Source organism: Chiloscyllium plagiosum, unplaced genomic scaffold, assembly GCF_037043375.1.
Source record: "Chiloscyllium plagiosum isolate Xiang-an unplaced genomic scaffold, Cpla_swu_hap1 HiC_scaffold_27, whole genome shotgun sequence".
Classification (NCBI taxonomy): domain Eukaryota; kingdom Metazoa; phylum Chordata; class Chondrichthyes; order Orectolobiformes; family Hemiscylliidae; genus Chiloscyllium; species Chiloscyllium plagiosum.
In genome coordinates, this window is record NW_028270165.1 from 56,081,086 (window position 1) to 56,105,449 (window position 24,364).

General features: G+C 48.4%; 2 protein-coding genes and 1 long non-coding RNA gene across 11 annotated transcripts in view; 1 reads left to right on the forward strand and 2 right to left on the reverse strand.

Moving 5' to 3' along the window:
• Positions 1-24,364, forward strand: part of LOC148144194 (uncharacterized) — a 264,591-nt gene that overhangs the window by 11,071 nt on the left and 229,156 nt on the right. Inside the window, exon 3 of one of the 2 annotated variants that reach the window (XR_015751411.1) lies at positions 2,817-4,134. The exons of the other annotated variant lie outside the window; for it this stretch is intronic. The gene's annotated coding sequence lies outside the window, so the exon portion shown is untranslated. Of the gene's footprint in view, positions 1-2,816; positions 4,135-24,364 lie in introns of those variants that run through there. 2 annotated transcript variants of the gene reach the window in all.
• Positions 428-5,924, reverse strand: LOC148144195 (uncharacterized). Its single transcript, XR_015751417.1, has 3 exons — positions 5,898-5,924; positions 5,300-5,466; positions 428-1,180 (listed from the first exon to the last, which is right to left on the reverse strand). It is a non-coding gene; the product is annotated as an uncharacterized LOC148144195 (long non-coding RNA).
• LOC148144196 (uncharacterized) overlaps positions 12,763-24,364 on the reverse strand; it is a 190,486-nt gene continuing 178,884 nt past the window's right edge. Inside the window, exons 1-4 of one of the 8 annotated variants that reach the window (XM_087974609.1) lie at positions 19,386-19,430; positions 18,788-18,954; positions 17,616-17,672; positions 12,763-15,131 (exon numbers count right to left, since the gene is read on the reverse strand). In XM_087974609.1, coding sequence (XP_087830735.1) covers positions 13,252-14,724 — 1,473 coding nt within the window. In that variant the 5' untranslated portion in view covers positions 14,725-15,131; positions 17,616-17,672; positions 18,788-18,954; positions 19,386-19,430 and the 3' untranslated portion in view covers positions 12,763-13,251. Of the gene's footprint in view, positions 15,132-17,615; positions 17,673-18,787; positions 18,989-19,385; positions 19,439-24,364 lie in introns of those variants that run through there. The other 7 variants (XM_087974607.1, XM_087974605.1, XM_087974608.1 and 4 more) reach the window with 7 other exon arrangements.

Below are 24,364 nucleotides of genomic sequence, written 5' to 3' on the forward strand. Positions count from 1 at the left end.
ACCACCCCCCTACCTCACTTCTTTACTATTGGTCACCACCAAGTTGTCCCTTTGTAATTGGATCCTTGGTACAGCCTTAACCTGGAGGAAGTGTTGTCTCACTCGGCAATTTCAACCCATACCCTGTATCGCACCATCTGCTGCAGTGGGATTCAAACCCGGGAGCCCCTGGAACTGGGTTGGTAGTCCAGTCGATACTGGCACTCAACCATCGTGCCTTCAATCCCCCTGCGATGGTACATGAACTCCCTGGTGCCTCTGGAGGTTGGTAGAGCTGGTGAAGCCCTTCCTGCACAGGGGACAGCTGAAGGGCCTCTCTCCTGTGTGGACCTGCTGGAGGGTCAGCAGGTTGGAGGCCTGGGTAAATCTCTTCCCGCACCCGGGGCAACTGAAGGGCCTCTCCCCCGTGTGGACCCGATGGTGCCTCAGCAGGGCGGAGGAATCGCTGAAGGCCTTCCTGCACACTCGGGGCAGCTGAAGGGCGTCTCCCCAGTGTGGATCCGATGGTGCCTCAGCAGAGTGGAGGAATCGCTGAAGGCCTTCCTGCACACTCGGGGCAGCTGAAGGGCGTCTCCCCAGTGTGGATCCGTTGGTGGGTTAGCAGGGTGGAGGAAGTGCTGAAGCCCTTCCCGCAGACGGGACAGGGGAACGGGCTCTCCCTGGTGTGGCTGCGCCGATGAGTCTCCAGGACAGACGGGACACAGAAGCTTTTCCTGCAGTCGCCACACTTCCATCGTTTCTCCACAGGGCTGGATTCCTCGTGTTTCTCCATGGCCGAAGCTTCAGTTACACACACATGCGTGTGGAGCCCCTCCCCACCGTGAATTCCTCTTCCCAGGCCGTATAACTGTTTCAGGCTCCACACTCAGTGCGCTGCAACAGTAGGGTCTCTCATTCAGTCCCACTGATGCTGAAAACGTACTCAAACAGGAAACAAAACGCTTTGCTCCTTCTCACAGAATCATAGTTGAAAATCATTGCGGTCCCGATGGATTGAGTGACTGTCAGACATTGACGTCAAAGTGAGGACTGCAGACGCTGGAGAGTCAGTGTCGAAAAGTGTGCCGCTGGAAAAGCACAACAGGTCAGGCAGCATCTGAGGAGCAGGAGAGTCAATGTTTCGGGCATCAGCCCTTCATCTGTTGATTTTGAAGCTTCAGTCTTCAGATCTTCAAATACACTGTTAAAAACAGATTACAAAAGTCATCACTATCAGTGCAGGGTAGAAATTCAGAACAAGCAATTCTATTTTGTGGAATATTCTTTTCTTTTGTTATTCCACAAAATTGAAAGCACTCCCACACCCTCTTCCCCCTCTGTTCTCACTCTGCTCTATCTAATTCTCCTGAAGGTGCTGATTCAGGATCTTACAGGGGCAGAAAAGTAAAAACGTCAAGACTGACATCTCTCTGAATTTTGGATACCTCCACCTGAAAGTTAATATCTTTCACAACACTGGGATCCTGCTGAGAGTGAGCAGGTCTGATTTTGGGAAGCAAAAAAAAAAGTGTCAATTCAGGGTGAACCTGCAATGCAGCTTCTTGAGGAAGGACCAGACACAAAATGGTTAACGACCCTGGGAAGGTGGGAGCAAAATGAGACATCAAGGCATTAACACCAACACACTTCAGTCAAACTCTTCTGCTCGCAGTCAGGGCAAAACATGCTCTGAAAGTCCAGCCTTCATAACCACACTTCTGCTTCGACTGAAGACAATTAGAGTCACACAGCACGGAAACTGACCCTTTGGCCCAACCTACCCAGATATCCTAAATTAATCTAGTTACGTTTGCCATCACTTGGCCCCTATATGGGCCGGGTGCTGGCAGCTGGGACTAAATTGGGTTGGCTATCTTGTCAGCAAGGACGGGTTGGACCGAAGGGTCTGTTTCTGTGCTGTACATCTCTATGACTCCAGTCGCATTTGCCATCACTTGGCCCTGACCCAACTGAACCCTTCATATTCATATGCCCATCCAGGGGCCTTTTAACTTGTCATCGTATCAGCACCCACCACTTCCTCTGGCAGCTCACGCCATCGCTCAAGTGACTCCATGTTGAAAGCGTCTGATCTGGTGCACCAAATGACACCAGGATAATCTCAGATCATTCCAGATTGCATCCATACTCAGTCAGTGGCTTTCCCGATCAGGATGTTGTACGTGATCAAACAGGTCCATGGGTAGGCGATCCCCCACCTCTTAGTTCAAGTATCTCTACGAGAACTCCCTTGCTGGAGGTCCCTTGGAGACACTTCAACTGGACTTCATTGAGTTGGAGAAATGAGTTGAGTTGCTATAAATGTGTTTTGCTTATTGTTGATGTCTTTTGTAAGTGGATTGAAACCTTCCCTCCTCTTCATGCTACTGCTGAGACTGTGGTGAAGATTTTGTTTAAGGAAATAATTCCCTGCTTCAGTATACCTGCGTGCATTAGCTCGGTCAATGGACCACCTTTGTAGGTAATATTAACGGAGAACTCTGTTCCCAGCTTTGTATTTGTCAGCAACTGCATGGAGCTTATCCTCAGGCGGCCGGCCTTGTTGAATGTTTTAACCAGACTCAAGACTAAACTTGCCAAATTAATGGCAGAGTCTGGCCTCTCCTGGTTATGCTAATCCCTGTGGCCTTATTCCAGATGCGATCCATATCTGCTGGCAAGACATGACTGTCTCCAGCTGACAGTCTCTCTGGTCACCGCCTCCGTACCCTTGGAACGATTCGGCACCCTTCTCAGTCCACGTCCACCACATGACCGAAGCAATGATTGGTTATGTTCTTGCTCTAACTAATGTTATGCGTGCCTTTCACTCCCAGGAGCGTGCGGCCTACAGCGATGTTCCCTCCCTTTCAGCCTCGTCACGGGTAGAACCTGGTTCGTTGGTGCTCGTCAAGAACTGGACTGGCAAAGGTCTCCAACCTCGTTGATGGCCCCTTCCATGTTTTACTTCCCACCCCTACGGCGGTTCCAGTCGCTGAGCGCTCAGCTTGGGTCCAACTGCACCGTTGTAAATTGATTGACCGCACCAATCAAAAGGGGGGAACAGGACGAGAGAATCCTGGATCTCAACAAAAGGAGTGGACACTGTCCAGTTGGGTTTTGAATTTTGCTGTTGTTCTAATGTTAATCTTATTACAGAAACTTGAACTAAGAGGAGGGACATTTGGGGATCGCTTATCTCCTCACCTTTCTGATCACGTACAACATCCTGATGGGGAAAGCCACTGACTATGGATGCGACCAGGAATGATCCGAGATTATCCACCACCCATGCTGAGGAGATGTCGACCAGTGCACCGGACCAGACGCCCTTGACGTGTGGAACGTGATGAAGATTGATTATTGCAATGGACTCTTACATCAGAAAGACCAGATGGTCCATCTGGACAGTAGAAATCAGTGAGAGTTATCATGTCGTTACCATGTTTTTTTTATTTTACCTGCAGTCGCAAGCCTAGTGAAGATAAAAATGATCAACCCTGTTATTATGGTAAATATGGCCAGGAACATTATCCCTTTTTGTAGGACGGGCCGACTCGAGAAAAGGGAAGCCTGATAGGGGAAACTCCTCAATCCACAAACAACTTATTTATACAGGCCCACAGAACGCTCTTCACCCCAGAGGCAGTAGTATGTTACTCCTCTCTATCGGGAGATGACTTACTTGCCCCGTCCCCAGTCCCCGATTCCAATCTATTCATCAGACTTCCTACTGTCTACCCCGTGAAGAGAAATATCACTTTCCAATACCTCGGGTCTGTGTATACAAACAGCTGGCCTAACACTGGCTGGGGTACAGCAGGCCTTATGCGGCACATGGACCTGGAACGGAACCCTTCCCTTGTGCATTTATAGGCCTTTTCTCTTTTCAGAATCTGATACTGTCACCAAGACCATGTACAATAGAGCTGAGGGAGAGCCCAATGTGAACAGCATTCTGAAGACCATTGTCTCCTATACAGTGCAAGTGCTCGAATCCCTTGGCCCATTTTTACAACGCTCAAGCGACTCCTCTGTGCCACCGTGGGCGGCACGGTGGCACAATGTAGCACTGCTGCCTCACAGCGCCAGAGACCCGGGTTCAATTCCCACCTCAGGCGACTGACTGTGTGGAGTTTGCACATTCTCCCCGTGTCTGCGTGGGTTTCCTCCGGGTGCTCCGGTTTCCTCCCACGGTCCAAAGAAGTGCAGGTCAGGTGAATTGGCGATGGTAAATTGCCCGTAGTGTTCGATAAGGGGTAGATGTGTAGGGGCATGGGTGGGTTGCGCTTCGGCAGGGCGGTGTGGACTGAGGGGAAACTCCTCAATCCACAAACAACGTATTTATACAGGCCCACAGAATGCTATTCACCCCAGAGGCAGTAGTATGTTACTCCTCTCTCTCGGGAGATGACTTACTTGCCTGTCCCCAGTCTCCAATTCCAATCTATTCATCACTGTTTCCACACTGTAAGTAATCTAATCTAATCTAATCTAAAACGTCGACCCTTTACCAATGTAGATCTGACCAGACCCCCTGCTGTAACATTTCAGTAACCTACTTTGACAAACTCTCCCTAATATATACCAAACCAGACTATTATTTCTTAAGGTAAAGGTAAAGCTACCAATTTCCTTGTCCTGGATGGCAAAGATGTCCCTCATAAGGTCACCATCGGAGCCCTTGTTCCCACAACAGTAGCTTGTCCTGGCCAGTGGACAAGTCGATGGAACCTCCGTCTGAGGAGGATGCAGCGGTCGGTGTCAGCCAACCTCGCTCCAACTGGAAGGATCCCAAGGGACTGGGTGACAATACAGGACACCCAATAGGCTGGGGAATCCAGAGTACCCTGACGTTGGAAGGATCGGCAGGAGTGACAAGTTAAAAGAACCGCAATTCCCTCTTTTGCCGCCTGACCATTCGCGGAAATAAGACTAAAGAGGCTCTGGAACAGAGTAAACTGGGATTATCAGACCTGTGTCTTTACTCTGTGCAGAATCGGTATGCCTTAGACTATATATTCGCCGGGGAGGGTGAGGTCTGCACCATTGTCCAAGATAAATGCACTATGGGCATTCCCGATCTCACTGGCAATATTCCTCAGATACAAGAAGAGATCCAGGCATTCCTTGACAGAATGACTGAAGGGACCAGTTGGGGAAACTGCAGATTGGGCTCATGGTACAATTGGCTTATCAATTTAGCTATGTTTGTTTGTCGGTATTGGTATTGTTGGGTATTTAATTGCTAGGCTTATGAGGTCCCTTAGTGATATAGATTTGCCCCAGAAGATGCTCCTTTTGCGATCCGATGGCTCACCCACACGTGTCGATGGCGATGATAAATATGACCAGATGAGCTGCGAGGATGGTGGTGCCGCTTACAGGATGTTGATGGCTGGACCACCTTGAAGGGCATTCGTTTGGATTAGCCTTCTCTTTCAGTGATCTCGGTGCAATCAAAGGGAGGAATGAGGGTGTGGGCATCTGGGTGAGAAAGTATATAGTCTTAAAACTTGCCTTTAAACATTCAGACTAAAATGTAATGCTGAATTGTTGAATACATTTACTGCACTAGAAAATAAACAGGCAGGAAGGCTCAGAAAGAGGAGAGAACTTAAAGATAGGGACACCTGGGCTCACCAAGTGATAACAGGATGCTGTGTGGCAATTAAGAACGTTTGCCTCAGCATCGGTGAATCTGTGTGAACAGGACACCAAGTGATAACATTCACAGCCGTTCCCTTGTGAGACTATTTTAGTGCTGAGGCTGTTGAATCCCGTAGAAAATTAACTCTTAGTGCTGATCTGCTATGGATTGAAATGAATTGCATTTTGGGACTTTATGATGATATTGAGTAGCCATTACTGGTTATTAAATACAAACTCTGTAAAAGGAAATATTGATAAAGCTTTACCTTACTTGCTGCAGCCGAAGCTCCAGCGGAGGAAACAGGCCGCGGGGACACTTCCGGCTTCTGGATGGCCACGCCCCCTGGCCCTGGTCCCGCCCCCTCCTCTGCCAAGGCGACGCGTAAGCCCCGCCCCTTCAGAACGCAGATCGTAAACCCCGCCCACCCAGGTGTATTTGGAAGCACTGGCTTCTGCAGCGCTGCTTCTTCTGCGGGTAGCTGTGCTGCAGGATCCTAAGACACAGAATTAATACCAAAACATCACAGTGTCATGCAACCGATGCAATATTTGGAACAAACCTGGACCGCTGCTTTGCTTTTAGAATGGGTTGCAGGTTTCAGTTCCTCAATATATAAATTCCAGAACTTTAGATCAGATTCCCTCCAGTGTGGAAACAGGCCCTTCGGGCCAACAAGTCCACACCGACCCGCCAAAGAGCAAAACACCCAGCCCCATTCCCCGTCACCAAACACTACGGAGCAATTTAGCTTGGCCAATTCACCCTAACCCGCACGTCTTTGGACTGTGGGAGGAAACCCACGCAGACGCGGCACGGCGGGGGGGAGGGAATTGAACCGGGGGCTCTGGCGCTGTGAGGCAGCAGTGCTAACCACAAAACAAAGAGGGATAGGGATGTAAGGCAGGCTTTCAGGGAGCTAGGGTGGAAGCTGAGGGCTAGAACAAACAGAGTGGTTATCTCTGGTTTGTTGCCTCCTTTCCCAGGTATCTGACCCTTGTCTTTCGTGTCCTCCCCTACCCTTCCTGTTATCCCTTGACCCCAGTCTCCTTTTTGTTATTTCTTCTACTGCCTCCACCATCATTTTGGCTTTCTGTTTCTGCTTCTCGTCTTCCCTTTTCACATACACTTTCTGTGCCTCTCGTAACACCTCTTCCATCTGTCTTTCACTCCATCCATCTAATTTCTGTAATTTCTTTTGTATGTCCGGCCATGATTTCGTTACAAACTGGACCTTTAAGTGTCCCTGTGCTATCTGATTATCGGGATCCATTCCCAACCACTTCCTTGTGGCCTCCTTGAGCCTTTTAAGAAATGCAGAAGTGGTTCCATCCTTCTCTTGTCGTACTTCAAAGGCCTTAACAAAGTTTTATGATCTTGGTGCCGCCTCTTTAATTCCTAATATTCCCATTTCTCATAGATCCCGCATTGACTCCCTGTGTTCTCTGTCATTATTTTCCCAATGTGGGTCAACATTTGGGAATTTCTGTTCTGCTGGGGCCCCTTCTTCCCCAACTGGGTGCCTGTTTTCCCATTCCTATAAAGCTGCTCTCCTAATCATACCTCGTTCTTCCCCTGAAAATAACGTTCCTAAAATTGCCATCAGTTCTCCCCAGGTATATAAATTAGGCCCTAGGAATTGCTCTAATTGTTCGGCTAGTCCAACCGGATCCTCTATTAAACTTTTCATTTCCTTTGTAAAGACCCTAACTTCACTGCTAGTTAAGGGAGCGTTTACATATCCGATTGTACCTTCCCCAATCGGAACCTCTCGTAAGGGACATAATTTTACATTTTCCAATATCTCTGCCCCTCCTTTACGTGTGGTGGCTCGAGTGACTCTGCCCCCCCCCCCTCCCCCCCCAGGTTCTGCATCTTTTAGTTCAGAGTCCGTTCCCATTTCTGTGTCTGGACACGGTTTTACTTCGGGAGCTGTAGGCTCGTTCCGGGGAGTAGTATATGGGGGCGGCAAACACGTTAAGGGATCCTGTTGTGGCTTCCCTTGTTCATTCTTTTTCTGTTCTTTCCCTGATTCCTCCCTATTCATGGGATATAATTTTACTCCCGCGCTCCCTATCCAACAAACCGCATAATCGGACTCTTTTTGACTGTACGCTTCTTTCCGAGTGACATATATATTAAGATCTTGACACAGCCAATCCTCATCGGACCCATATTTGGGTCAAAAAATACCAGGCGCCTTAATACTTTCTCTAGTCCAGACAAAACAACAATAGTTTACCATTGTAGCCTTATCTTTCCCCCGCGTCCGGGAGTTGTGTTCCCAATTTCCCAACATTCTCCCCAAAGGACTGTCGGGTGAAATATATTCCCCTTTAACGTTATTTACAGATCGATCGTTACCCAGGCAACTCCCCGTGCCTCCCATTGTTGCTAATTTAATTAATCTTAACGAGGTCCGGTGTCACCTTCTTCCACACCCCCTTCAGGGTCCTGACTAGACACCTTACTCGTCCGATTAATCTGACCAACTATATGCTTTTTGAGACTTCAACTGTTCTCCATAAATCACTTTTATGTAAGGATAAAAGAGATTAGTTAGAAACTGATAGTAAGGCAGTCATGACCTGTAAAAAGAACAGGAGTTAACATTTTATTTCATTATCTGTAAAATCCTTAACGTTAAGAGAAATCATGTTAAAATTTCCATAGTAGAAATCAGATTCAAAACAGTCCCGGATCTCAAGCTCCAGGGAACAAAGCAGAAACATTCAATCACCAACAAACAAATGTGCATTCAAACCAAATCACACTGGGTTAAACTTTCTAGTTGCTGGACAGCTCTTTCTCTCTCACACACACACACACACAGACACCGTGTCTCACAGACACTTTGAGCTTTCCGCAATGACTCCTCTAGCTTTTGAATATTCATCTGGATGTCTGGTCATAAGTTAGTTATGAAGGGCATCCTCAGTAGCCCTTCAACTACTAGCCCTTCTGACACTGGCTGTTTTCCATTGACATATGCTTAATTTTATATATCACCAATTCCCCATACTTTTATATGTCCTGACCACCAAGGCAAGACATAAAAGGTCCCTCTTCTGACCTTGGTCTGTGCACAGAGTTACCTGGTCATTTCGGTGTGCCCCGTCCCGCAGCAATTCTTGCAGCAAATACCGCTGCCCCCGGTCACCCGGATATATCCTTTAAGACCTTTCCCTACCCGGGTCCTGTGCACAAGAGCTGCCCGACCTAACCCGCCGCGTCTGCCCGCCTTGTTTCCAGGGTCTCCCAGTCCGGATCGTACTCGCCCAAACCGCGAACGACAAGCAAGGGAGTCGGAGATCACCGAAATCGGCGAGGTGCACCTCCCCGGTCATCCCAAGAGTGTCGAGCAGTCTGAGTCTTGGACCCCGGAACGAGGCCCCCAATTGTGAGAAACAGAACTCACTCACAAATCAATCAGCCTGAGACAAAGTTTTGGAAACAAGAACAATTTATTACAGTCTTCTAAGTACTGGACGCTTCTGCAATCAAGCAGAAATGCGCGCCAAAACAGAGCCTGTTCGCTTTCTTATTCAGTTTACAAATTGCGGAATCACTTTATTATGGAATCAGTATACTTCACCTTTATTGTGAAATACCCCTACTGCTTCTTTTTGTGGTCAACTACAACACTTTAAAGTTATTTCCTAGCTTAAAACTATTTTCTTTAAAAGACCCTCTATATTCATTAAAGTCGTAGCCTTACGTATGCTACATGCTACAAGAATTCCCCTTCCCTTCCCCCTACTACACCCCCTCACCCATCTGCAAAAACATTTCTAATCTCCCACAGAAAGAGGGATAGGGATGTAAGGCAGGATTTCAGGGAGCTCGGGTGGAAGCTGAGGGCTAGAACAAACAGAGTGGTTATCTCTGGTTTGTTACCCATGCCACGTGATAGCAAGGCAAGGAATAGGGAGAGATATCAGCTGAACACCTGGCTGCAAGGATGGTGCAGGAGGGAGGGTTTCAGGTTTTTGGATAATTGGGGCTCATTCTGGGGAAGGTGGGACTTGTACAAACAGGACAGTCTTCACTTGAACCAGAGGGGTACTAATATCCTGGGTGGGAAATTTGCTGGTGCTATTCGGGTGGGTTTAAACTAGATCAGCAGGGGGATGGGAACCGGGGGGTGTAGCTGCAATGCACAGGAGGATGAGAGTAGGAAGGACAGGGACTGGATTTCAGGGTCACAGGAATGTGCTGGTAGACAGTGAAGTGATTTGAAGTGTGTCTCCTTCAACGCCAGAGTATCCGCAATAAGGTAGGTGAGCTTGCAGCACGGATAGGTACCTGGGACTTGGATGTTGTGGCCATTTCGGAGACATGGAGAGAGCAGGGTGAGGAATGGATGTTGCAGGTTCCAGGGTTTTGATCTTTCATTAAGAACAGCCAAGGCGGTAAAAGAGGGAGAGGCGTGGCCTTGTTAGTCAAGGATAATATAACGGTGGCTGACAGAACTTTTGATGAGGACTCATCTACTCAGGTAATGTGGGCTGAGGTTAGAAACAGGAGAGGAGAGGTCACACTGCTTGGAGTTTTTTTATAGGCCTCCGCAGAGATCCAGGGAGGTGGAAGAGGGGATTAGCAAAATTATTCTGGGTAGGAGTGAAAGAAACAGGGTGGTCATTATGGGGGACTTTAACTTCCCCAACATTGACTGGAAATGCTTTCACTCTAGTACTTCGTATGGATCAGTTTTTGTCCAGTGTGCGCAGGAGGGCTTTCTGACACAGTATGTCGAAGGCCGACAAGAGGGGAGGTCACTCTGGATCTGGTGCTTGGCAAATGAACCAGGCCAGATGTTTGATTTAGTGGAAGGTGAACACTTTGGAGAGAGTGACCATAATTCAGTTAGGTTTCATTTAGCGATGTAAAGGGATAGGAACATGCCACAGGTCAAGAGTTATCGATGGGGCAAGGGCAATTATAATGCAATTAGGCAAGACTTAGGATGCATAGAATAGGGTAGCAAAATGCAGGGAATGGGAACAATTGAAATGTGGAGCTGGTTTAAGGAACAGATATAGTGTGTCCTTGATAGGTATGTCCTGTCCGGCAGGGAGGAAGTGATAAGGTAATGGGGACCGTGGTTTACAACAGAAATTGCATCTCTTGTTACAAAGAAGAAGGAGGCCTATGTGTTGATGAGGCAAGATGGTTCAGATGAGGCGATGGAGAGTCACAGATTAGCTAGGAAGGATTTCAAGAGAGAGTTAAGAGCAATGAGAGGACATGAGCAGTCCTTAACAAATAGAATAAAGGAGAACCCTAAAGCTTTCGATAGGTACGTGAGGAATAAAAGGATGATTAGGGTAGGAATAGGGCTAATCAAAGACAGAAGTGGGAAGTTGAATGTGGGCCCTGTGGAGATTGGAGAGGTGTTAATGAATATCTCTCATCGGTCTTCACTCAGGAAAAAGAGAATATTGTAGAGGAGAAGAATGAGGTACGAGATATTAGACTCGAAAGGATCAAGGTTAGTTGCACACAGGTGTTATCAATTCTAGGAGTGAAAGTAGACAAGTGCCCTCGGCCAGATGGGATTTATCTGAGGTTTCTCTGGGAAGCGAGGGAGGAGATAGCAGAGCCTTTGGCTTTGATATTTGAGTTGTTATTGTCTACAGGCTTAGTACCAGAGTGGAGGATTGCAAATGTTGTGCCCTTGTTCAAGAAGGGCAGCAGAGATGACCCAGGTAATTATAGACCAGTGAGCCTTACTTCTGTTGAAGGAAAGCTTTTGGAAAGGAATATTAGAGATCGGATTTATAATCATCTAGCAAGCAACAATTTGATTTCAGATAGTCAACATGGTTTCATCAAGGGCAGATCGTGGCTCACAAACCTTATTGAGTTTTTTGAGAAGGTGACCAAGCATGTAGATGAGGATAGGGCAGTTGACGTGGTGTACATGGACCTCCGTAAAGGTTCCACATGGTAGGATGTTGGAGAAAATGCAGAGGCATGGGATTGAGGGTGATTTAGCAGTTTGGATTAGAAAGTGGCATTCTGAAAGAAGGCAGCGAGTGGTGGTTTATGGAAAATATTCAGCCTGGAGTCCGGTTACTAGTGGTGTGCCACAAGGATCTGTTTTGGGACTACTGCGGTTTGTCATTTTTAAAATTACTTAGGTGCAGGCAGAGGTGGATGGATTAGCAGAATTGGGCTGAGAGGTGGCAAATGGAGTTCAATGCAGCTAAATGTGAGGTGATTCACTTTGGGAAGAATAACAGGAAGCCAGTGATCTTGGAGTCCATGTGCATAGATCCCTGAAAGTTGCCACTCAGGTGGATAGTGCTGTGAAGAAGGCATACAGTGTGTTAGGTTTCGTTCGTAGAGGGATTGAGTTCCGGGGAACCGCAATATCACGCTGCAACTATACAAAACACTTGGAATATTGTGTATAGTTCTGGCCCCCATATTTCAGGAAGGATGTGGGAAGCATTGGAAACGGTGCAGAAGAGATTTACCAGGTTGTTGCCTGGTCTGGAGGGAGGGTCTTATGAGGAAAGGCTGAGAGACTTGGGTCCGTTCTCATTGGAAAGGAGGAGGCTAAGAGGTGATTTGATAGAGACATATAAGATGATCAGAGGATTAGATAGGGTAGACAGTGAAAGACTTTCCTAGGATAGTGACATCAGCTTGTACGAGGGGGCATAACTACAAATTGAAGGGTGATAGATGTAAGACAGATGTCAGAGGCAAGTTCTTTATGCAGAGAGTGGCAAGGGCGTGGAATGCCCTACCTGCTAAGGTAGTCAACTCAGCCACATTAGGGAGATTTAAACAATCCTTAGGTAAGCGCATGGTTGATTTTGGGATAGTGTCAGGGAATGAGCTGAGAATAGTTCACAGGTTGTGTAACATCGAGGGCTGAAGGGCCTGTTGTGCACTGTATTGTTCTATGTTCTTTGTTCTATGTTCTAAACTTAGTGCAGGAGGCTGAAAGAAATGAGCAGCTTTAAAACAAAAACCTCTTGGAGCTCAAAGCTTTCAATGAGAGTCTGAGCCCAGTGGTAAGATCAGGTAACCTTTATTGCAACCCAACTTTGTTACAGCTTCAGATTCCCCCCAGCAAAAAGGCAGAGAAAAAGCAGTTGCTTTTTGAGCACCTCAAGGTCAAAGTGCACACACCACACCTCCCCTGTCCCACCCCCCCTCACTGTCTTTACTATTGGCCAGCACCAAGTTGTCCCTTTGTAATCGGATCCTTGGTACAGCCGTAACCCGGAGGAAGTATTGCCTCATCAGCAATTTCAACCCACACCTTGTCTCCAAGTAAGTTTCTCCCCGCTCATTTGCCAGGAAGGGGCAGTGTAGTGTCAACCAGACTGCTGTGGGTCTGGAGTCACGTGTAGGTCAGACCGGGTAAAGGATGCAGCTGGAACGACTGAGTGAATCCTTTCCCACAATGGCAGTTCCCTTCCCTAACAAGGGAGAGAGTGAATCAGATGGGGGCTTTCTCCCCTGCACCACCCCCTCCCTGAAACACTCTCATCGTTAGATTCCGAACTCCACATTTCTGACCGAATGCTAATTCTGCCATCTGTCGTGGGGGGATTCAAACCCGGAATCCGGGTTGATAGTCCAATCGATAATGGCTCACTTCTTCAATCCCCCTGTGATGGCACGTGAACTCGCTGGTGTTTCCGCAGGTTGGAGGAGTAGGTGAAGCCCTTCCCGCACTGAGAGCAAGTGAACGGCCTCTCTCCGGTGTGGATCCGCTGGTGCCTCAGCAGGGTGGAGACCTGGGTAAAGGCCTTCCCGCACTCTGGGCAGCTGAAGGGCCTCTCCCCCGTGTGGACCCGCCGGTGGGTCAGCAGGTGGGAGGAATACCTGAAGCCCTTCCTGCACTCGGGGCAGCTGAAGGGCCTCTCCCCCGTGTGGACCCGCTGGTGGGCCAGCAGGGTGGAGGAGTTCCTGAAGGCCTTCCCGCACTCGGGGCAGCTGAAGGGCCGCTCCCCCGTGTGGACCCGCTGGTGCCTCAGCAGGGTGGAGACCTGGGTAAAGGCCTTCCCGCACTCTGGGCAGCTAAAGGGCCTCTCCCCGGTGTGGACCCGCTGGTGGGTCTGGAGGTTGAAGGAGCAGGTGAAGCCCTTCCCGCATTGAGAGCAGGTGAATGGCCTCTCCCCCGTGTGGATACGCTGGTGGGTCATAAGGGAGGAGACGTGGGTAAAGGCCTTCCAGCACTGAGAGCAGCTGAAGGGTCTCTCCCCTGTGTGGATCCGCTGGTGGCTCTGCAGGGTGGAGGAGCAGGTGAAGCCCTTCCCACACCGAGAGCAGGTGAACGGCCCCTCCCCGGTGTGGACATGCTGGTGCCTCAACAGGGCGCAGGAATTGCTGAAGGCCTTCCCGCACTTGGGGCAGCTGAAGGGCCTCTCCCCCGTGTGGATACGCTGGTGGATCCGCAGATTGGAGGAGCAGGTGAAGCCCTTCCCACACTGAGAGCAGGTGAACGGCATCTCCCCCGTGTGGACATGCCGGTGACTCCGCAGGGTGGAGGAATCGCTGAAGGCCTTCCCGCATTCAGGGCAACTGAAGGGCCTTTCCCCCGTATGGACACGCTGGTGCCTCAGCAGGTTGGAGACCTGGGTAAAGGTCTTCCCGCATTCAGGGCAACTGAAGGGCCTCTCCCCCGTGTGGACATGCTGGTGGGTCAGCAGGGTGGAGGAATTGCTGAAGGCCTTCCCACACTCGGGACAGCTGAAAGGCCTTTCCCCCGTATGGACCCGCTTGTGCCTCAGCAGGGTGGAGGCCTGGGTAAAGGCCTTCCCGCACTCTGGGCAGCTGAAGGGCCTATCCCCCGTGTGTACACGCTGGTGGCTCAGCAGGTGGGAGGATGTGCTGAAGGCCTTCCCGCACTCTGGGCAGCTGAAGGGCCTCTCCCCCGTGTGGACCCGCTGGTGGGCCAACAGGTAAGAGGAATGTCTGAAGGCTTTCCCGCAGTCGGTGCAGGGGAATGGCCTCTCCCCAGTGTGATTGCGCCGATGAGTCTCCAGGGCAGACGGGACACGGAAGCCTTTCCCACAGTCGCCACACTTCCACGGTTTCTCCACTGGGCGGGATTCCTCGGGTTTCTCCATGGCCACAGCTTCAGCTGCACACAAACACGTTTAGAGCCCCTCCCTGCCGTGAAATCCCCTTTCCAGGCCGTATAACTGTGTCCGGCTCCACGCACAGTGCGCTGCAACAATGGGGGCTCTCGTCCAGTCCCACTGATACTGAAAACGTCCTCAAACAGGAACCAAAAAGCGTTGATCCCTCTCACAGAAATCACAGTCAAAAATCGTTGCGGTCCCGATGGATTGAGTGACTGTCAGACATTGACATCAAAGTGAAGACTGAAGACGCTGGAGAGTCAGTCAAAAAATGTGGCGCTGGAAAAGCACAGCAGGTCAGGCAGCATCCGAGGAGCAGGAGAGTCAATGTTTCGGGCATAAGCCCTTCATCTGTTGATTTTGAAACTTCAGTCTTCAGATTTTCAAATACTCTGTAAAAAGAGATTACAAAAGCCATCACTATCAGTGCAGGGTAGAAATTCAGAACAAGCAATTCTACTTTCTGTGGAATATCTTTTGTTGTTCCACAAAATTGAAAGCACCATCCCACTCTCTCTCCCCCTCTGTTCTCACTCAGCTCTAACTAATTCCCCTTAAGGTGCTGATTCAGGAGCTTACAGGGGCAGAAAAAGCAAAAACATCAATACTGACATCTCTCTGAATTTTGGATACCTCCACCTGAAAGTTAATATCTTTCACAACACTGGGATCCTGCTGAGAGTGAGCAGGTCTGATTTTGGGAAGCAAAAAAAAAGTGTCAATTCAGGGTGAACCTGCAACGCAGCTTCTTGAGGAAGGACCAGACACAAAATGGTTAATGACCCCGAGAAGGTGAGAGCAAAATGAGACATCAAGGCATTAGCACCGACACACTTCAGTCAAACTCTTCTGCTCCCAGTCAGGGCAGAACATGCTCTGAAAGTCCAGCCTTCACAACCACACTTCTGCTTTCACTGAAGACAATTAGAGTCACACAGCATGGAAACAGACCCTTTGGCCCAACCTGCCCAGATATCCTAAATTAATCTAGTCACGTTTGCCATCACTTGGCCTCTATCTGGGCCGGATGCTGGCAGCTGGGACTAAATTGGGTTGGCTATCTTGTCAGCAAGGACGAGTTGGACCGAAGGGTCTGTTTCTGTGCTGTACACCTCTATGACTCCAGTTGCATTTGCCATCACTTGGCCTTGACCCATCTGAACCCTTCATATTCAGATGCCAGTCCAGGAGCCTTTTAACTTGTCATCGTACCAGCACCCACCGCTTCCTCTGGTAGCTCACGCCATCGTTCAAGCGACTCCACGTTGAAAGCGTCTGATCTGGTGCACCAGATGACATCAGGATAATCTTAGATCGTTCCAGATCGCATCGATACTCAGTCAGTAGCTTTCCCGATCAGGATGTTGTACGTGATCAAACAGGTTAGTGGGTAGGCGATCCCCCACATCTTAGTTCAAGTATCTCTACGAGAACTCCCTTGCTGGAGGGTCCCTTGGAGACACTTCAACTGGACTTCATTGAGTTGGAGAAATGAGTTGAGTTGCTATAAATGTGTTTTGCTTATTGCTGATGTCTTTTCGAAGTGCATTGAAGCCTAACCTCCTCCTAATGCTACTGCTGAGACTGTGGTGAAGATTTTGTTTAAGGAAATAATTCCCTGCTTCAGTATTCCTGCGTGCATTAGCTCGGTCAATGGACCAACTTTGTAGGTAATATTAACGGAGAACTCTGTTCCCAGCTTTGTATTTGTAGGCAACTGCATGGTGCTTATCATCCTCAGGCGGCCGACCTTGTTGAATGTTTTAGCCAGACTCAAGACTAAACTTGCCAAATTAGTGGCAGAGTATGGCCTCTCCTGGTTATGCTAATCCCTGTGGCCTTATTCCAGATGCGATCCATGTCTGCAGGCAAGACACGACTGTCTCCAGCTGAGAGTCTCTCTGGTCACCCCCTCCATACCCCTTGGAACGATTCGGCACCCTTCTCAGTCCACTTCCACCACATGACCGAAGCAATGATTGGTTATGTTCTTGCTCTAACTAACGTGATGCGTGCCTTTCACTCCCAGGAGCATGTGGCCTACAGCGATGTTACTTCCCTTTCAGCCATGTCACGGGTAGAGCCTGGTTCGTTGGCGCTCGTCAAGAACTGGGCTGGCAAAGATCTCCAACCTCGTTGGGATGGCCCCCTCCAGGTTTTACTTCCCACCCATACAGCGGTCACAGTCGCTGGGCGCTCAGCTTGGGTCCACCTGCACCACTGTAAATTGATTGACCACACCAATCAAATGGGGGAAGAGGAGGAGAGAATCCTGGAATCCCAACAAAAGGAGTGGACCCTGTCCAGTTGGGTTTTTGAATCTTGCTGTTGTTCTAATGTTAATATTATTACAGATACTTGAACTAAGAGGAGGGACATGTGGGGGATCGCCTATCTCCACACCTTTCTGATCACGTACAACATCCTGATGGGGAAAGCCACTAAGTATGGATGCGACCAGGAATGATCAGAGATTATCCACCACCCATGCTGAGGAGATGTCATCCAGTGCGGACCAGACGCCTTTGACATGTGGAACGTGATGAAGATTGATTATTGCAATGGACTCTTACATCAGAAAGACCAGATGGTCCATCTGGACAGTAGAAATCAGCGGGAGTTACCATGTTTTTTTGATTTTACCTGCAGACGCAAGCCTCGTGCGGTTAAAAATGATCAACCCCGTTATTACGGTAAATATTTTAAGGAAGCCCAGGAACACCATCCCTTTTTGCAGGTCGGGCCAACTCGAGAAAACGGAAGCCTGATAGGGGAAACTCCTCAATCCACAAACAACTTATTTATACAGGCCCACAGAATGCTCTTCACCCCAGAGGCAGTAGTATGTTACTCCTGTATATCGGGAGATGACTTACTTGACCCGTCCCCAGTCCCCGATTCCATTCTATTCATCAGACTTCCTACTGCCGACCCTGTGAAGAGAAATATCACTTTCCAATACCTCCGGTCTGTGTATACAAACAGCTGGCCTAACACTGGCTGGGGTACAGCAGGCCTTATGCGGCACATGGACCTGGAATGGAACCCTTCCCTTGCACATTTATAGGCCTTTTCTCTTTTCAGAATCTGATACTGTCACCAAGACCATGTACAATAGAGCTAAGGGAGAGCCCAATGGGAACAGCATTCTGAGGACCATTGTCTCCCATACAGTGCTAGTGCTCGAGTCACTTGGCCCATTTTTTACAGCACTCAAGCAACTCCTCTTGCAAAACGTCAACCCTTTACTCCTGTAGACCTGACCAGACCCCCTGCTGTAACATTTTAGTAACCTATTTTGACAAACTCTCCCTAATATACACCAAACCAGACTATTATTTCTTCAGCTAAGGTAAAGCTACCAATTTCCTTGGTCTGGATGGCAAAGATGTCCCTCATAAGGTCACTATCGGAGCCCTTGTTCCCACAACAGTACCTTGTCCTGGCCAGTGGACAAGTCGATGGAACCTACATCTGAGGAGGATGCAGAGGTCAGTCTCAGCCAACCTTGCTCCAACTGGAAGGATCCCAAGGGACTGGGTGACAATACAGGACACCCGATAGGCTGGGGAATCCAGAGTACCCTGACGTTGGAAGGATCGGCAGGGGTGACAAGTCAACAGAACCGCAATTCCCTCTTTTGCCGCCTGACCATTCGAGGAAATAAGACTAAAGAGGCTCTGAAACAGAGTAAACTGGGATTATCAGACCTGTGTCTTTTACTCTGTGCAGAATCGGTATGCCTTCGACTATATACTTGCCGAGGAGGGAAAGGTCTTCCCCATTGTCCAAGATAAATGCACTATGGGCATTCCCGATCTCACTGGCAATATTACTAAGATACAAGAAGAGATCCAGGCATTCCTTGACAGAATGACTGCAGTTGGGGAAACTGCAGATCGGGCTCATGGTACAATTGGTTTATCAATTTAGCTATGTTTGTTTGTCAGTAGTGGTATTGTTAGGTATTTAATTGCTATGCTTATGAGGTCCCTTAGTGATATAGATTTGCCCCAGAAGATGCTCCTTTTGCAATCTGATGGCTCACCCACACGTGTCGATGGCGATGATAAATATGACCAGATGAGCTGCGAAGATGGTGGTGCCGCTTACAGGATGTTGATGGCTGGACCATCTTGAAGGGCATTCGTTTGGACGAGCCTTCTCTTTCAGTGATCTCGGTGCAATCAAAGGGAGAAATGAGGGTGTGGGCATCTGGGTGAGAAAGTCTATAGCCTTAAAACTTGTCTTTAAACATTCAGACTAAAATGTAATGCTGAATTATTGAATACATTTACTGCACTAGAAAATAAACAGGCAGGAAGGCTCAGAAAGAGGAGAGAACTTAAAGGTAGGGACACCTGGGCTCACCAAGTGATAACAGGATGCTGTGAGGCAATTAAGAACGTTTGCCTCAGCATCGGTGAATCTGTGTGAACAGGACACCAAGTGATAACATTCACAGCCGTTCCCTTGTGAGACCATTTTAGTGCTGAGGCTGTTGAATCCCGTAGAAAATTAACTCTTAGTGCTTATCTGCTATGGATTGAAAAGAATTGCATTTTGGGACTTTATGATGATATTGAGTAGCCATTACTGGTTATTAAATACAAACTTTTTAAAAGGAAATATTGATAAAGCTTTACCTTACTTACTGCAGCCGAAGCTCCAGCGGAGGAAACAGGCCGCTGGCATAGTTCCGGCTTCGGGTGGCCACGCCCCCTGGTCCTGGTCCCGCCCCTTCCCCCGCCAAAGCGGCACATAAACCCCGCCCCTTCCGAACGCAGATAGTAAACCCCCGCCCCTTCCGGACGCAGCTCGTAAACCCCGCCCCTTCCGGACGCAGCTCGTTAACCCCGCCCCTTCCGAACGCAGTTCGTTCACCCCGCACTTTGGAACGCTGCATGTAAACCCGCCCCATCGATACCAAGCCCCGCCTCTTGGACACAAACTCCTTTCCAACTCGCGAACCAAACCCCGCCCCTACGCCGCGGACCCCGCCCAAGCCAAACCACGCCCCCTGCCCTCACGCGCAACCGCCCACAAAGCCGCGCGCCTCCAGGATAGCCGCCTTGCCCCGCCTACTAGCCCGCGACCCTCTCACGAGACACGCCCCGCCCATGTGCTCCGCCCGCCCTCCAATCTAAACCCCGCCCCTTCTGGTAAACCCCGCCCACCCAGGTGTATTTGGAAGCACTGGCTTCTGCAGCGCTGCTTCTTCTGCGGGTAGCTGTGCTGCAGGATCCTAAGACACAGAATTACTACCAAAACATCACAGTGTCATGCAACCGATGCAATATTTGGAACAAACCTGGACCGCTGCTGAGTCCTTCATCTTTTAGAATGGGTTGCAGGTTTCAGTTCATCAATATATAAATTCCAGAACTTTAGATCAGATTCCCTCCAGTGTGGAAACAGGCCCTTCGGGCCAACAAGTCCACTCCGACCCGCCAAAGAGCAAAACACCCAGCCCCATTCCCCGTCACCAAACACTACGGAGCAATTTAGCTTGGCCAATTCACCTTAACCTGCACGTCTTTGGAAAATGGGAGGATATCCGCGCAGACGTGGGAGGGGAATTGAACCGGGGGCTCTGGCGCTGTGAGGCAGCAGTGCTAACCACAAAACAAAGAGGGATAGGGATGTAAGGCAGGCTTTCAGGGAGCTAGGGTGGAAGCTGAGGGCTAGAACAAACAGAGTGGTTATCTCTGGTTTGTTGCCTCCTTTCCCAGGTATCTGACCTTTGGCTTTCGTGTCCTCCCCTACCCTTCCTGTTATCCCTTGACCCCAGTCTCCTTTTTGTTATTTCTTCTACTGCCTCCACCATCATTTTGGCTTTCTGTTTCTGCTTCTCGTCTTCCCTTTTCACATACACTTTCTGTGCCTCTCGTAACACCTCTTCCATCTGTCTTTCACTCCATCCATCTAATTTCTGTAATTTCTTTTGTATGTCCGGCCATGATTTCGTTACAAACTGGACCTTTAAGTGTCCCTGTGCTATCTGATTATCGGGATCCATTCCCAAACACTTCCTTGTGGCTTCCTTGAGCCTTTTAAGAAATGCAGAAGGGGTTCCATCCTTCTCTTGTCGTACTTCAAAGGCCTTAACAAAGTTTTATGATCTTGGTGCCGCCTCTTTAATTCCTAATATTCCATTTCTCATAGATCCCGCATTGACTCCCTGTGTTCTCTGTCATTATTTTCCCAATGTGGGTCAACATTTGGGAATTTCTGTTCTGCTGGGGCCCCTTCTTCCCCAACTGGGTGCCTGTTTTCCCATTCCTATAAAGCTGCTCTCCTAATCATACCTCGTTCTTCCCCTGAAAATAACGTTCCTAAAATTGCCATCAGTTCTCCCCAGGTATATAAATTAGGCCCTAGGAATTGCTCTAATTGTTCGGCTAGTCCAACCGGATCCTCTATTAAACTTTTCATTTCCTTTGTAAAGACCCTAACTTCACTGCTAGTTAAGGAAGCGTTTACATATCCGATTGTACCTTCCCCAATCGGAACCTCTCGTAAGGGACATAATTTTACATTTTCCAATATCTCTGCCCCTCCTTTACGTGTGGTGGCTCGAGTGACTCTGCCCCCCCCCCACCCAGGTTCTGCATCTTTTAGTTCAGAGTCCGTTCCCATTTCTGTGTCTGGGCTCGGTTCTACTTTGGGAGCTGGAGGCTCGTTCCGGGGAGTAGTATATGGGGGCGGCAAACATGTTAAGGGATCCCATTGTGGCTTCCCTTGTTCATTCTTTTTCTGTTCTTTCCCTGATTCCTCCCTATTCATGGGACATAATTTTACTCCCGTGCTCCCTATCCAACAAACCGCATAATCGGACTCTTTTTGACTGTACGCTTCTTTCCGATTGACATATATCTTAAGATCTTGACACAGCCAATCCTCATCGGACCCATATTTGGGCAAAAAAATACCAGGCGCCTTAATACTTTCTCTAGTTCAGACAAAACAACAATAGTAATTTACCATTATAGCCTTACCTTTCCCCCGCGTCTGGGAGTTGTGTTCCCAATTTCCCAACATTCTCCCCCAAGGACTGTCGGGTGAAATATATTCCCCTTTACCGTTAGTTACAGATCGATCGTTACCCAGGCAACTCCCCGTGCCTCCCATTGTTGCTAATTTGATTAATCTTAATGAGGTCCGGTGTCACCCTCTTCCACACCCCCTTCAGGGTCCTGACTAGACACCTTACTCGTCCGATTAATCTGACCAACTATATGCTTTTTGAGACTTCAACTGTTCTCCATAAATCACTTTTATGTAAGGATAAAAGAGATTAGTTAGAAGCTGATAGTAAGGCAGTCATGACCTGTAAAAAGAACAGGAGTTAACATTTTATTTTATAATCTGTAAAATCCTTAACCTTAAAAGAAATCATGTTAAAATTTCCATAGCAGAAATCAGATTCAAAACAGTCCCGGATCTCGAGCTCCAGGGAACAAAGCAGAAACATTCAATCACCAACAAACAAATGTGCATTCAAACCAAATCACAACAGGTTAAACTTTCTAGTTGCTGTACAGCTCTTTCTCTTTCTCTCTCTCTCGCTCTCTCACACACACACACACAGACGCCGTGTCTCACAGACACTTTGAGCTTCCCGCAACGACTCCTTGAGCTTTTGAATATTTTTCTGGACGTCCGGCCATAAATCTCCCAGTCCGGATCGTACTCGCCCAAACCGCGAACGACAAGCAAGGGAGTCGGAGATCACCGAAATCGGCGAGGTACACCTCCCCGGCATCCCAAGAGTGTCAAGCGGTCTGAGTTTTGCATCCCGGAACGAGGCCCCCAATTGTGAGAAACAGAACTCACTCACAAATCAATCAGCGTGAGACAAAGCGTTGGAAACAAGAACAATTTATTAAGTCTTGCAAGTACCAGACGCTTCTGCAATCAAGCAGAAATGCGTGCCAAAACAGAGCATGTTCGCTTTCTTATTCAGTTTACAAGTTGCGGAATCACGCCTCCCTTTTCCCATCCTATCATAAGTCGATTACCTCACTTGTTAGTTATTTTCTTATCTGGCCATCCTGCTGTCCTTGTCTGCATTCTTTGTTCCTTGTTTGTTACAGCTTGTTCTTTTATCCAGTTTCTCTTATCATACTATAAGCTTTATTGTGAAATGCCCCTGTTGCTTCTTTTTGTGGTCAACTACAACACTTTAAAGTTATTTCCTAGCTTAAAACTATTTTCTTGAAAAGACCCTCTATATTCATTAAAGTCTTAGCCTTACGTATGCTACATGCTACAAGAATTTCGCTTCCCTTCCCCCCAACTACACCACCTCACCCATCTGCAAAAACAACATTTCTAATCTCCCACAGAAAGAGGGATAGGGATGTAAGGCAGGATTTCAGGGAGCAGGGTGGAAGCTGAGGGCTAGAACAAACAGAGTGGTTATCTCTGGTTTGTTACTCGTGCCACGTGATAGCAAGGCAAGAAATAGGGAGATATATCAGCTGAACACCTGGCTGCAAGGATGGTGCAGGAGGGAGGGTTTCAGGTTTTTGGATAATTGGGGCTCATTCTGGGGAAGGTGGGACTTGTACAAACAGGACAGTCTTCACTTGAACCAGAGGGGTACTAATATCCTGGGTGGGAAATTTGCTGGTGCGATTAGGGTGGGTTTAAACTAGATCAGCAGGGGGATGGGAACCGGGGATGTAGCTGTAGTGCATAGGAGGATGAGAGTAGGAATCACAGGGACAGGATTTCAGGGTCACAGGAATGTGCTGGCAGACAGCGAACTGGTTTGAAGTGAGTCTACTTCAACGCCAGAGTATCCGCAATAAGGTAGGTGAGTTTGCAGCACGGATAGGTACCTGGGACTTGGATGTTGTGGCCATTTCGGAGACATGGAGAGAGCAGGGTGAGGAATGGATGTTGCAGGTTCCAGGGTTTTGATCTTTCATTAAGAACAGCCAAGGCGGTAAACGAGGGAGAGGCGTGGCCTTGTTAGTCAAGGATAATATAACGGTGGCTGACAGAACTTTTGATGAGGACTCATCTACTTAGGTAATGTGGGCTTAGGTTAGAAACAGGAGAGGAGAGGTCACACTGCTTGGAGTTTTTTTATACGCCTCCGCAGAGTTCCAGGGAGGTGGAAGAGGGGATTAGCAAAATTATTCTGGGTAGGAGTGAAAGAAACAGGGTGGTCATTATGGGGGACTTTAACTTCCCCAACATTGACTGGAAATGCTTTCACTCTAGTACGTCGTATGGATCAGTTTTTGTCCAGTGTGTGCAGGAGGGGAGGTCACACTGGATCTGGTGCTTGGTAATGAACCAGGCCAGGTGTTTGATTTAGTGGAAGGTGAGCACTTTGGAGAGAGTGACCATAATTCAGTTAGGTTTCATTTAGCGATGTAAAGGGATAGCAACATGCCGCAGGTCAAGAGTTATCGATGGGGCAAGGGCAATTGTAATGCAATTAGGCAAGACTTAGGATGCATAGAATAGGGTAGCAAAATGCAGGGGATGGGAACAATTGAAATGTGGAGCTGGTTTAAGGAACAGATATTGTGTGTCCTTGATAGGTATGTCCCTGTCAGGCAGGAAGTGATAAGGTAGGGGAACCGTGGTTTACAACAGAAATTGCATC